The sequence below is a fragment of the Anneissia japonica genome, unplaced genomic scaffold (assembly GCF_011630105.1).
Source record: "Anneissia japonica isolate Jap-2015-1 unplaced genomic scaffold, ASM1163010v1 scaffold1511_len2985839_cov193, whole genome shotgun sequence".
In the NCBI taxonomy this organism is placed as follows: domain Eukaryota; kingdom Metazoa; phylum Echinodermata; class Crinoidea; order Comatulida; family Comatulidae; genus Anneissia; species Anneissia japonica.
The window spans coordinates 1660238-1674562 of NW_022685291.1; the positions used below are offsets into that span (position 1 = coordinate 1660238).

The 14325-nt window shown below is 32.3% G+C and overlaps 1 protein-coding gene across 4 annotated transcripts in view; it reads right to left on the reverse strand.

Annotated features, from left to right (window-relative positions):
- The window catches only part of LOC117110469 (neurexin-3-like), a 79644-nt gene extending 65631 nt beyond the window's left edge, over window positions 1–14013 (reverse strand). For 2 of the 4 annotated variants that reach the window (XM_033253195.1, XM_033253209.1), the window contains exons 1-3: window positions 13820–14008; window positions 7297–7592; window positions 4896–5045 (exon numbers count right to left, since the gene is read on the reverse strand). In XM_033253195.1, the coding sequence (XP_033109086.1) occupies window positions 4896–5045; window positions 7297–7592; window positions 13820–13904 (531 nt within the window). In that variant the 5' untranslated portion in view covers window positions 13905–14008. Of the gene's footprint in view, window positions 1–4895; window positions 5046–7296; window positions 7593–13819 lie in introns of all 4 variants that reach the window. The other 2 variants (XM_033253187.1, XM_033253202.1) reach the window with 2 other exon arrangements.
- Between the last annotated feature and the right edge of the window lie 312 nt (window positions 14014–14325).

The following is a 14325-nucleotide window of genomic DNA, read 5'->3' on the forward strand; positions in this document are numbered from 1 at the left end:
ACCACAGACAGTAGAATTTACTAAAATATCCCACTGCAGAATGGTGGGTGTTAATTATGTCCAATATTATACTAATACTTTTACTATTTTGCTTTTATAAAAGTAATTAACTTTGGAAAGTATAGTACTGCTCTGTTTACAAAATCATTATGCAAATAATATCTGATAATTTATGACAGATCAATAGACCAACTTCAATAAACACGGAACAATAATTAAGCAATAAGTATGCAAATTTAGTAGAGAACTGCTACATTGGCATCGAAATACTTGTAATGCTATATATTACAATTGGGGATGCACATGATGAAGAATCCTGAAATATATTTTTCTATAGAGACTACATATTCAGTTAAGCATTTTATGTTTTTTTTTTTTTTTTATGATTAATTTTCCTGATTGTGTTTTGTATTGTTTCATTATAAAAGATAGGGAGCAAATCATCTTTGGGATTTCGCCCATTCCCTATACATTTCTGTATATTTGCCGAATATTAATATTATTATCATTATCAAGTGGCTTGATTTTAATGTTATTCATAAATTTAAGTTCATTTTTATTCTAATGGTCACACATGTTCCATTGTGAAATTTAATCTAGCTAATTATAATATTTCTTCATTTGCATTATATTTTCATAATCTGATTACAATATGGCTGACATGTACATTATGGCCCATGTGCATGTTAAAGAATTCAGTACACTCTTCGGAGGAGTAGGGGATTGTCCTCCGGTGTACTGCCCAATCACCACCCGAAAGACCCCACTGGGTTTAAGTCTTCCTCAGACTTTTGTGGGTTATCCTTGGTAATTACACCGAATAAATCCATCCATTCATCCATCCAGTGATAAAAGAACAATATTGATCTTTTCGGTAGGAACATACGTACCCATAAAGTGTCGGGCTGAAGGACACAAACAAGTGCTTAGCCTCAGAAATGAACTTTTTACCACATTAATTAGAAACCTCTTGTATCAAAGCCTTACCGCTCCACGACAGGTTTGTACATCTCATTCAAATCACCGCAATTACTCCCCTTAGACACTTTTATTCTACATCAACAAATTAAATATACAGCACAGTTTTGCAGACTACCAAACTGGGATTTGTGTTACATTATACTCTTTGCAAAAAATATAAAAATATAAGAAGTTGTTAACAGAATTCTCTATCATTAAAGTCACAAATAAAAGGTAAAGGTAGGCAATTAACCTGTAACTTGCAGCGTTAATGTGCTGAATTGAATATGACGCTTGCCAATGAGTATATCATAGCTGACAAAGAGAGACACTCTTCGTAGTCATGTACATTCATAATACCAGGGCTACTTTTCCAAAAAAACATACACTGTATAATAGTTAGAGTATGCAGAAGCCAGACTGATTCTTTGGTATCGAGTCCTTATGCAAGAAGATATCCAAAAAGACATGGTTTAACCAACTGAGCCAAAAGTGAAGAGGGTTTTTAAAACAGTGCTAATGTGAATAAAAACGTAATGTGCACGATTAGATGGGCAGGAAAAGAATCAATACATAGTGGAAATAGCAACTTTATGTAAAGGCCTCAAACCTGGCTTTTGGTATTAATTTTATTAATATATTTATTATTTATTGAGGATTAAAATATAAATCAATAAAATACATTTCCTCATTTTATAACAAAAATAGCAATAAAATCAAAGTGCTGAATATTAAACATTACCGGTATACAACAATAACCTTTGGTGAATTCGCAAGTAGCTCAAATTAATTTTTATTTAAAAAGAATCTCAAAACTTTCTAATTTTCCAAAGCTTTTTAGTCAAGTTTATTCTTTGACAATTTTTTAATTGACCTGATACAGATTCTCATTTATTATTATTTATTACTAATAATTATCATTATTATTTTATCTTGTGATACAAACTTTGCATTAATATACGAATTATCAAAACATACTGTAGTGTAATAAAGTTTATTGGAATTACTTTATCATAACTGTAATTTAAATGTACCGCTATAAGCCTTTTAAGATCAATTTCTATTAAAAAAAAACAACAACAACAAACACCAATGTAGGCCTATCATAGTATATTGGAAATATAGGTCTACCTCCAGTTAAAGACAACTTTTCTGTGGTTCCAATTTAACAAATGTCTTTTATTAATTATTATTATCCTTGTTATAGACCAAAGCTGCTAAAGACCATGAAAATCCGGTCCCAAAAGTCTAATTTTGGAGGGAGACCTGCAGTAATAGCATATAACATTCCAAGGAGATTAGATTTAGAAGTATAGTATATCTAATCATTCCTCCATGATATAATTAATGTATCGTTTCTAATTGAGAAATCACAGGAATTTAAATATAATCGCCTGTTAATTGCGGTTTATTGTCAATTACAACCCTGTAATCCTTCTCAATACATTTAATTATGAATGTGTAACCTTTTCAAGGATGTACTTACTATGAATAATGGTTAATGGTGTTATTGAGACAATTTTTTTTATGCTATGATCATTCAAATCTAAAGAAATCTCAATTCACATTGTTGTCATTACTTCATCTCAAATCAAACTACTGTAAATCCATAGAGTACAACAGTCGTGTCGTCACAACACCAAGTGGCGCCCTTTGTTGTCAATCAGACGTTGGGTTCCGTTCATTACGCTTGAATGACTTCACAATCTTAATGGTTTGGAATAGGTTTCTGGAATAGGTATTCTAAAACCTAATAATTTACCATCAAAATGTACTAAAAACACAAAAGATCACATTATATTACTTATGGGAACACACATTTAATAAATTAAAATTGACAAAGAAAAACTAAGATACAACATCTTAATAATTACATTAGAAATTGGGATCAATGGTTTGTCAGTGGAGAAAATGGCATCAAGTTGAACGCATTTTGTGTCGCCGATAGCAACGGAATAGTATCACATGGTATCGTGACGTAACACTGTAGTACTCTATAGAAAAACATTATTAATATTCAAAACACCAATCTACACCAAGAGTTAAAAGTGATTAAAAAATGTAAATGATTAGCTATTTTGGTGAAAGCACTCCGCTAATTAGGGATTCAAGTCATTCTTTATTCCACATAATCATCCATCAGATTTTTTAATTTAAAAAAATAAGAAAAACAATCCAAACAAATTAGTTTTGCAACTGAAATCCAGCCATAATGTCTAAGACTGCAATATAAATACTGTTGTCTCAGATTATTTGTAAATAAATGTTGGTCTAATTTCAAAGAAACTAACCCAATTTCCAATATCTTAATAATCTTCAGTCCCTCCGGCACAATGAGCCTTTGAATTTTGTATCTGGCAGATTCATTAAATTTAACAGTTGGGCACTTTTAAGCACTATGGCAAAAGCATTGTGTAATTTTCCATCTAATCATATGCAAATATTCAACAGCTCGGGTAGCAATTTTTACGAGTTGATTGGCCGAGTTGATTGTTTAAAGAAGTCGTGCCGCAACCTACAACCATAATATCGGTACTGGTTCGAGCGGCAGGGTCATCTATGGTTCTCGTGGGAGAACATGTCTCATCAGATAAGGACTATAAACCGTGTTAGGCCTAATGTACACAATGACTTGTGTGCACTACAAAGAACCCAGTACATCGGTATCTGTTTACTGGGTGGCACAGACACGAAAGGGACCCTTAGGAACGATACAAGGCACTGAATGAGCTACTAGTCCACACGTCAAACACCATGAGCATCTTGTTTGATGGATAACACTATGTAAATCTATACTATTATTTAGGTAAAAACTTTGTAGAAAGAACTATTCTGAAAGTAGTTATAAATTATGCTGTTTTATGCACAAAATAAGTCCACTTTTTGAAAAATGGGTCTAGATATCTCATATTTTACGTAAAATGGGTCAACTTCTAAGAAAATGGGTCCAGATTTTTCAGATTTTTGCAAAAAATGAGTCAACCTTTTTCGAAAATGGGTCCACATTATTTGAATTTACGCGTAAAGTGGGTCCACCCTGATATTGTCCCATACTGTTTGAAAATCCTGGCTACTATATTGATCTAGGGTCATTGATAAACGCATATCTCATCTTGTGGAAGCAGTTGAGGCAACGATTATGGCTGGGCTCTAAACCTAGACATCGGAGGAGGTTTGAGTGCAAAATACGCTAATATAGTTTATGCATCAAACAACGACTGGCATACAATGTGGCAATGCATTCTTAGACTGTGTTGTGTAGAGCACTATATAAAAAAAATACATATTATTATTATTATTCTTTTTTTTCTTTTGTATTCGGGACAAATCACAATTTTAAACTCTTCTTTGTTAAACATAATGTATTATGTGTATTTTGTTTTAAACAGTATAGAGCATTATGAGTAAATAGATTGGTTGCTACCATCATGACCACAATGATAATACAGAGTTTTATTGATGTTTTTGCCGTCCTTAAAAATGTTGACATTGTTATGAATACAAGGAGGTGAAGAAGCCACGTACGCCAAGTTGGCATGATGTACTTTAAATTCTATTTTAGGGGCTAATCCCGATCAGTCGGATGCTTGCTTTTGTTACCTGAAATGTTCTTACGGTGGTCTATCGCATTCCTTGCTTCCTTACCCAGAATTAGATTTTCCAGTCAAAATTGTGGTGAATAATTCATATATTAAGGTAATTATAAACATCTGAGTGACTTTAGAAAAGTTCTACTGAAGAATTACATAGTAATTACACAGATTATTTTGTGCTTTAACAACTCCATTACCTAAACATCTATGCATCTCCATACTTAACAGAGAATCAACTTTTCTTTTAATTTAATGCAGAACTTCAATGCTGATCTGCTCTCAACCAACTCCCAGCTTTAAGCCCATTAATAAATTAGTATAAAAAAAAAACAAACCACTAACCCCTCGAATATTGCCTCTAAAATTATCAGTGTTATCAAAGAGCGACATTGGACAGCCTCCAACGTAGAACTTATTGGCTATTGATAATGTTGAAAAGTCCCCTTTAGTTGTGCCTTCTTCAATCAAAGTGTCATTTATTTTTACGACAACCTGTTGAGAAAAAAAATATATTAATAAATATCTTAATCTAATATTAAATATTGTTTACAACAAAGCACAGCTAATAACATTTCTAGAGGCTTCCATGAATGTGGTGTAGTGGGAAAGCTTTTATCAAAGACATAGAGCCCAATCACACTTGTTATATCGGCCCAGGGCCACGTTACCTGTGAGCAGCTCAAAACAACTGTTACCTTTCACGTTCAGATATAAAGATGAGTCGGTCCAGGTCCCATATTGCGGGACCCGAGCCGACTTTAAATTCATGCGTTAAGCAGGTGCTTATTGGATACCATTTACGGCATGCTGTTGTTCAATGGGAACTGTATTCCATTGTGCATCAAAAAAAGTCAACTACAGATTTAATAATTAGTCTCAGATTAAATCTATAGCTCAATACACTGAAATGAAAAATTGAATTTCTTCTGTAATAGTAAAGATACAATATGACAGAATGAAATAAATATCACTGAGAAAACTATTGTGGTACATGAAATACCATTTTGAAGACAAAAAATTTATCTTAAAATTTAAAAGATAAATCCTACATTTCTCAGACCTAGTTTTTCAAAAGATGATTTTTGGTTTAATTCACAATCTATTTCCATTTTTAAAAAAGTAATACTTTTGAAACTATAGAGTTCAAAATTAAGCTTATTGGTAATATTAATTGTAGACTTTGTGGTTGGGTAGCTTGGCTTAAAACAACATATGGCGCCCTCTATATTGTATGACAGATATTCAGCTGATTTATTAAAAGAAAAAAATTATCCCTACACACAACCAATCAATAAGCAATTTCTGACAAACAATAGTTTCTCCTTAATGCCTGTAAGACAGAGTCTATGGATTTGTCTTCTATTACCAATTGTACAAATTACTTTGGGGGTTACCCGGTGTACTGGTTCATACAAACCGTTGTGGACTGACGAGAGATAGCTGGTACCGGTTTACCTGGTAGCTCATAGACACGAAGAGACCCTTGGGGGAGCAGCAAGTTATGGTACAAGTAAAGCTAGTCTACACCTTGGGCGCTTTGAAAATTTGGTATAAAGCACTATACAAATCAAACTACATTACATTCATCACATCACTCAATAAAATATACCAACTACATTTACATTCATCACATCACTCAATAAAATATACCAACTACATTTACATTCATCACATTACTCAATAAAATATACCAACAATAACAAACAATAACATATATTGTTTTTTTTTCTCAGGACTAAAATTAATTAAAAGTGCTTAGACTCATAAGTCACTATTGGATAGAAATATGAATGAGAGAGAAAAAAGTGATTCTTATAACTATCCACTCCATGTCTATGAATTGTGCCCTCCATCCTATACATTTAAGTTTTCTATGATTTCAGATGGTTTCAGATTATTATTTAGAGTTTCATGCCTAATTTCACCCTAAAATACTTTTATATAATTTATTATAACTTTAGTTTTCTTCTATTTGTAGCACACATTATGTATTAAAATTTAACATGTCACAACCATGAACATATGAAATGTAAACAGTAGGCATGTTTTGCCCTAGCTTACATGTTTAACACCAAAAACTAAGTATATTCCCCAATAGTTGCGAAAAAAAAATTTGTAAGAGATTCGAGTGGGAATCGAACCTACAATCTCCAAATAACTACTGTAACTGGTGTCATAACTACTAGACCTCTGCTTCTCAAACTATGGGTTGCGACCCAAATTTGTGTCGCCAAAGCATTTCCGTAGATCACAAAACTGTTTCTGATTAAAAAAAATAAAAGACAGACTTTGGTAAAGCCAAGTTTAACAACAGTGGAAAATACTTCTATTCTACATAGCCCTTCTACAAAGAACTCAACACAAGAGATCCGTATTTTTCAGAGTATATGTTGACACCGTGTATAAGTCGAATCCCAAACCTAGACCTGAAATATTCTTGTTTCATATTATCGTTGACCCCCAAAATCAGTGTCAGGTTAGCATTACAGCAGGTCATACACACAAGAAGACCTAAACGCATATGATAGTTTCACTATAATGTTTACTCACGATATTTATTTAATCGTAATGTTTAAACTTCTTGCAATGATGGACTTATCATACTGTTGTAAGATGTAACCATGTAAACGTAAATATGCCACTGCCCCCACAGCAGTGTGCGGGTCAAAGATAATAACCACATGTAGCAATCTGTTTACTGTATTACGTTTTATATTTGAAGTCAAAGATATAATTAACTTACATTTTGTCGTTTACGTTGAATGTAAACACGATGCCAATTGTTGTCAGATAATGACTGTAAGCCCATTTTCTCATCAAATGCTCCAGATCCTAGATTGAACTTCACATGCAAGTGCCCATCCGACAATGCCACATATATATAATCATCGTCCGTAGCCCCCAATATAAGTCCGTTTGGATGCTGCGTCCTAAAATCAAATGTGATGTCGTCATTGTCGCTGGCTATTTCTTCACCTTTGCTCAGGTCGTAGTAGAAGTATGAATCGCCACTGAAGGTTCCAGCCGCAGTTTTCTTAGCTAGAATTCAAGTTACAGAAAAAATTATAATATCTTAACATGTTGTGTATTCATTTTCAAAAATATAATTCTTTTTTTAAAGTTTTTTTAAACTCTTAATGCATTAATTCATTAAAATGGTACAAAATAATAATAATCTCAACGTGCAAATTATAAAAACATAGAAATACCTAAAATTGGTATGAGCATATGAAAAGGAAGATGCTACCCGCATTGGTGGCGCCAACTAGGGCAGGGGAACACTTTTTACCCCATCGGACAGGCCTGGCCCCCCCCTGTCGTCTAACACCAAGAGGTTAGCAGATCAAAATTAATAATCTGTCTATTGAAATAATGTTATTTTGATTGTTGATCCCTAATATTGTGGTCTGAAAGCACAATTTGAACCATATTAAGCCATAAAAACTCTCCTCATGAAACCCTACCAGGGCCTTTCATTCCAGGACCCTGACTATGGCTTTAGTCACCCACTTGGTTTGGACCCCGCTGCTGGATATGTCAGACCCACTGTTGGGAAAATTCCTGGAGCCACCATTGCCTACCGACTGAAAAGAAATTCCTATATTGTATTTTTGATGTTGACATTTTAATGAATTGAATGGATGCTAAATATTTAAAATAAATGCCCAACAAGTTGTCTTTAAAGGTATACTGTCAACGTTGAATCAAGAATCAAAAATCAAGAATAATCTATTGTTATTCTAGCTAAGAAACATGGTAAACAATAAAATTCAAAATTTGAATTTAACTTTCATATTTAGAAGTAAACTATTATAATTCATTCCCTTAAAAAAATGTGGAAAAAATATTAATAATAATATTATAAATATTATTATAATATTTTTAAATTGCTGTCATTGTTGCCAATTTATTTTATCCCTTTAAATAAGCAATTTCTTTCTCTTTCTCTCTCTTCAACGTGTTTTGTCTTCCGACATTACACATTGCAAAATTTGTTTTTATTTTTTTGTTTTGTTCAAGGCAGACTGACATATATCATATATCACATTTTAAAGCAAACTAATTTATTAATTGAAGTTTAGCAGGATTTTCTAGATTTGTCAGACAGTAGATCTTTAAAGGTATACTTATGCAACTGAATATTTTTGTCTCCTAATCATTTCATTTTTTAAAGATGCATGATTATTTGCTAACAGTTTTCACCCAGAAAAGAATATTACCAACACCAGGTGAAGCTAAGAAATCACAATAACCTTAAAGCCACCAGTACAAAAGTATACTTTTCATTTTTTATTTATTTATTTATTTTTTTTTGCATTTGACATACAATCCCAATAACATATAACCTGATCAAAAGCATACCAAAGATTGCTTAAAGATGAAATATCAGAAAAGAAATCCCCTCAACCATTTAAAATTTGAACTTATATTTAGTGCTTATATTAAAACCACCATTAAAATGTGTACGATTCTGTAATGATAAAAGCTTGCACCAAACATTCAAAGGCATCAAAATTGGGGAATGAAATTAGTAGATGCTAATGGAATAATCTAGCTTTCAGGGAGGTAATGCTGGGACACATAATAAAAATATACATTAACATAGACACTTAGGTTTTTGGTTTGTGATGAGTCTGCACCAAAAGGAAACAGAAAGCATACATAATAATTAATATAAACATGTATAACAAACATTTTATTTACTAAAATTCAAAGCTATTAAAAGACAATTATTTTTAAAGACAAATTCTGAATACATTTTAACTGCAACATAAAAATTAGATTCATTAGATCTGATGAACAGCTTACCACTTGAGATCTACAATAATACGAAGGAAGAAGGCACATAGGAGATGACAGGTGAGGAAGTGCCAAGTAGACATTAAAAAGGTAGGCATTTCCATGCAGAAGTTATGGACTATATTATTAAAGCCAAACTATACCCTGTTACAACACAAAATAAAAGTATATTATGTACCAAATTGAGTTTTTTCTATGTAACAGAGAAACTACATTGGCACACCTTTCACCAGGATTCTTTAAATCCGAGGTAAGGTGGGATAAGAAGGGGAAGTCAGAGCCATAGGTCCAATGGACATCTAGGCAATCTTGTGAGATTCAGGAGGAAGAGCTCTTGAGGAGGACAGGAGAACAGGTTTTTTGGGAACTGAAGCATCTAAGCATGTAAATGGTGAATTTCATCATCATTTTGATGGTTTGATGCACAAAGATGGGGTGGTTTGGATTATCAGGAACTAGGTTCACCGAAAAAATGGCTTTGGTGTAACCATAGAAACCCCAGGTTACAAGCTTGATTGCCCTTATATCAAAATATGACATGAGTTAAATTTAAAACAGAAAGCATTTTCCTATACTGTGGTGCAACAAGAATTACCCCTCATGTACATTCTGACAGATTTTAATATATCATAGTGCAGTATTTTTAAACACCTTGAAATAATCCATTATCAACAGCATGGATAGTAAAATAGCATTTATACAAAAATATTCTGTAATCATCAAAAGACTGTTGTGCAAGTAAGGACTATTATCTATACCAACATATATTTTTAACAATAACTGCCTTTTATCCACAAAATTTTCTGAGTGTAAATATTTGTTGAAAATTTTCATTCTCTTTGAAATATAATACAAACACAATGATAACAGAACCAGAAAAAAGAAATTGAGATCATAATTTACGATTAAAATTTGAAATAATCAATACTTGTCGCCAGCTTTAAAATTGTTACTGCCAATTAAAGGGATTTTATGGATCTATTAAAAGGTTTTATGACATTAAAGTTGGAAAATATCAATATATATTACACCAGCTGAGGCAGGCATTAGTAAAAACCAATATGGAACCCATCAAGGCTCTGAACCAAGACACCAGTTGATGTATCATGGTTGTATTTAAGCAAATGTTCAAATATATATTTTATCTAATGCACCAGTGTGAATCAACTCTATGATGCATCATAGCAGATTATCTTAAACTTAACAATTTCTTTTTTAGGGCTCTTAGAAATAAACAGGCTAATTGGAAATATTACGAAATGAAACTGAGTTTTTATAGGAAAAGGTGGTCTAATATTCAACATAGTTTTAAGTTATCTGATAATAAATGCACAAATATGTTATGTTTGAATGCCATAGCTTGCAGAAAAAAGCTTATTGTATTAGTCGCTATATAAACCTGACAAATAGTGAAAGTGATTGTGAATGTAAACAATTTGAATGTACACAATGATGGTAAGAATTAGCATAACATACAGTATCAAATATTTTATGGCAAAGTGCAAAATGTCAATTTGTTTACACAATTGAGGCCATGACAGGTTGTGAAATAACCAATTAATAATTCTTGTGTATTTTTTTTATGTTGGCTTTATTTGTAAATATATCATGTTTTTAAGTCAATTGTCAAATTTTAAACATTAATGATTTTATACATAATTTTTTAATGTGCAATTTTGGACCACATTGGAAATGGGCTGGACTCTGGCCTAATGGGCTTTCCTGATACTTTTACTTTTTTTGTTCACATATCATTTTTTATCTTGTTTGAGCATCGAATAAATTCAATCAATCGATCAATCAAATCATTATGATTATGACACACTTTTTTTTTCACAATATTCAAGATGAAATACAATATTTAAAAGAATTGGTTTATTGTTTTTTTTCCTTTAAGTCGATGCTTAACTTTTTGCTAGGCAATTACCTGAACTGAGCCTAAACATTATAAAGCAGTTACACTTTCCATTTTGTCTTTTGTTGTTTCTGGCCTTGAAATTATTTATGCAATATTTTACTCTTATTATCTCTGTAAAGTTGGCCTATTGTTATAATCGATTTGAATGGTCAAGCCTTATGATACATGTTAGCACACCTAACACAAAGCAGCTAAAGAACTTTTTTATGTAAGTTTAATGAAGCAGTCCAAGAACCAATATGCCACTTGTAAAACATTGTTCAATATTCATCTATGAAAATTAACTGTTTAAATCTGCTTTATGTAGCTTAATGGTATCACGTCTAAGCATAATACTACTGCAAACGAAACATATTAAATAGCAACAATTAATTATGATTTAAATAGTAAAATTGAAAGACAAACTTTAATATGTTCGAAGAGAAACACGTTTCAGTTAATGCATTGGTTATCATTGGCTAAATTGTTGACCTTTTTACACTTTTGTTGACCTATTAGCAACCTTTTTTATTTTACAAGAAGAAGCCCTGTCTCGACTATCAAATTTTATTTGACAAAAAACTGTTGTATGCCCATATATAGTCATGATGTGCCCATATATAGTCATGATGTGAATAACACCCCAAAGATTAGTAAATGTTGGTAAAAACACACAACAAAATTTTTTATTTATTGTTTTTAGTCCGATTTTATCCTTGTGAAATTCTACCTTGAATTTTGACTTTATAGGAGATGAACACATCCAAGTTCAAATGATGATGTCTTTAGCTTAATGCAGACAGGTTCATGTCCTGAGAGTGTAGTAGGATATGTTTTAGGTGTTAGATATATAAACTCTATTTAAATGAAGCTATCTTGCTTCTATTCTCAATTAGGAGAAACACTCAAGTAGAAAATGGATCTTGCATCACTGGGCATTGGTATTGTCTTAAATTTGAAATTCTAAAGCTGGGCACACACTGCATCGTACGACCGACGTACAACGAATCCAACTTTACTCCCTATGAGTGCCAGACGACGCGACGCTGTCTGCTGATTATCGGTGGCAGTCAGAACGGATCGTCACCAAAAACGGTCCGTTGCATGCGCACCGTGGCATTGGGTTCTCGATAGAATCACATTGCCCGATGACCGCCGGGCACAGTAAGTGTCCGGCTTTAGATGCATTCCACTCGGAAACCTCATTGAAACCTCATCAAAACTAAGTGTAAAATATATCATACTAATATACCCAATATAGCATATAATAACAAGGACTTGAGCACCTCACAAAATGCCCTTTCTTAAAGATAAGCTAGATTCATTCTAGAAAAATAGCACAATGGTTGTTGATCATAGGAAACTAATAGGGTGGGATCTGACTTGCAGTCAATTCTCATTCACAGGTTACTTTTTTTCTGGTTAATCCCAGGATGGGTTTGACAGCCTCACTGACTATATGGGCGTAAAGCTGGACAGTACAAAGGTTGAGTATAACGATGACTATAAATGAGTTGTCTCAGATTCAAACCTAAGCCTTAGAGACATTTACTGTCATCTAAGAGATATCCATAACAATGTTATATCTCAGGCACCATGTTGGTGAACCCTCCATCTGTAAAAGTTGCTACCTGAGCCCCCCTCTATTCATAATTCTTAAATTTGTTTTTATTTTTATTTTTCATATAATATATCTGCTAATTTGTTTTGTATGACTGATCAAGATTTATTCATTTCAAAATAAAAGCATTTTCATTATAATTATTACTTGTCTGAACCTACACAATACAGTACATAGTAAAATATAAATATGACATAAAGGGGTAGAGAGGATTTAGTGATAGGTAATTGTGATCTGTGATAAATTTAGAACAGGAAAAAGAAAAGTAAAAGTAGGATTATGAATAAATAGTACCATAATTCTAAAACCAATTTATTGAAAAAGGAGATGCTAAAATGCCTAAAGAATTGAAAATTGTGTATAGTTAAAAAAATGAAAACATTAACAACACCAAAAATGTGATTCTCAGATGTTTAAGAAATAATATAAAATATGATGTATGATTTTCATGCACGTCAAGGGAAAAATACAATGAATATTCTTTAAACCACATATAAAATCACAGAAACACATAACACTGGTGTTAACAAAAGCAACTGGATTTAAAGCTTAACGCAGTAAAGAACAAGAAAAAAATGTCACAAGACAAGCGAAAACACAGCAACTGCAGATAGAATCCATCAACTTTGACACTGTGCAGAAAGAATGGATTTTAGATGAGCAGACGACACTAATGTCAAGTTTATCGTTACATCCACTGACAAGAAACACTAATACCATAATATAGTAGAATTCAAATGGAATGATCTTTTGAATGAATACAACCATAAAAATAAACTATATAAATGTTATTAAAAAACCTATATAAACAGTAACATTTTGCAAGCGTTGTTAAAACAAAGTGCCCTGCCAATGTGAAGCCCAAATGATTTGCAGACCAAGTAGTATGAAAAAAAGGCCTAGCAGGCCAAAATATGAATAAAGTTTTTGAGTTGTAAATAGGCTTACGTTCACAGAGTGCCTCATATGGGCAGCTCGGGACTGATGAAGGCAATGAGAAAAGAATGGAAATGAAATGAAGTAAATGAAACATAAATAACAAAAGGCTAATTAGTTTGATCTGAATAAACTGAAAAAAAAATCAAAATAGATTAGAGCAAAGAAAATATATGATGTCCATTTGTAATGTATAATGGTAGAAAAAAATGACAATGAATACATTATATATCCTCCTGTAATTATAATATTAAATAGAGTTGTAAAATGACACTGGCAAAGATTAGTAGACAAAAATAAGGTAGTTAAAAAAAAAAAGAAATTCTTGCTGATCAATCTGAATAATACACCATAGATAAAAAAGTAACATACACCACCAAATCAGATTCTCTCAAATGAAAGTTCATATCATATGATTAGACCTTTCAGAAATCATTTTACTTTTTTTTGTCTGTTGAACGAGAACCACAAGGCAACTGTGATTGCATATGGGCTAGCAGTTGCATCATTATACCGAC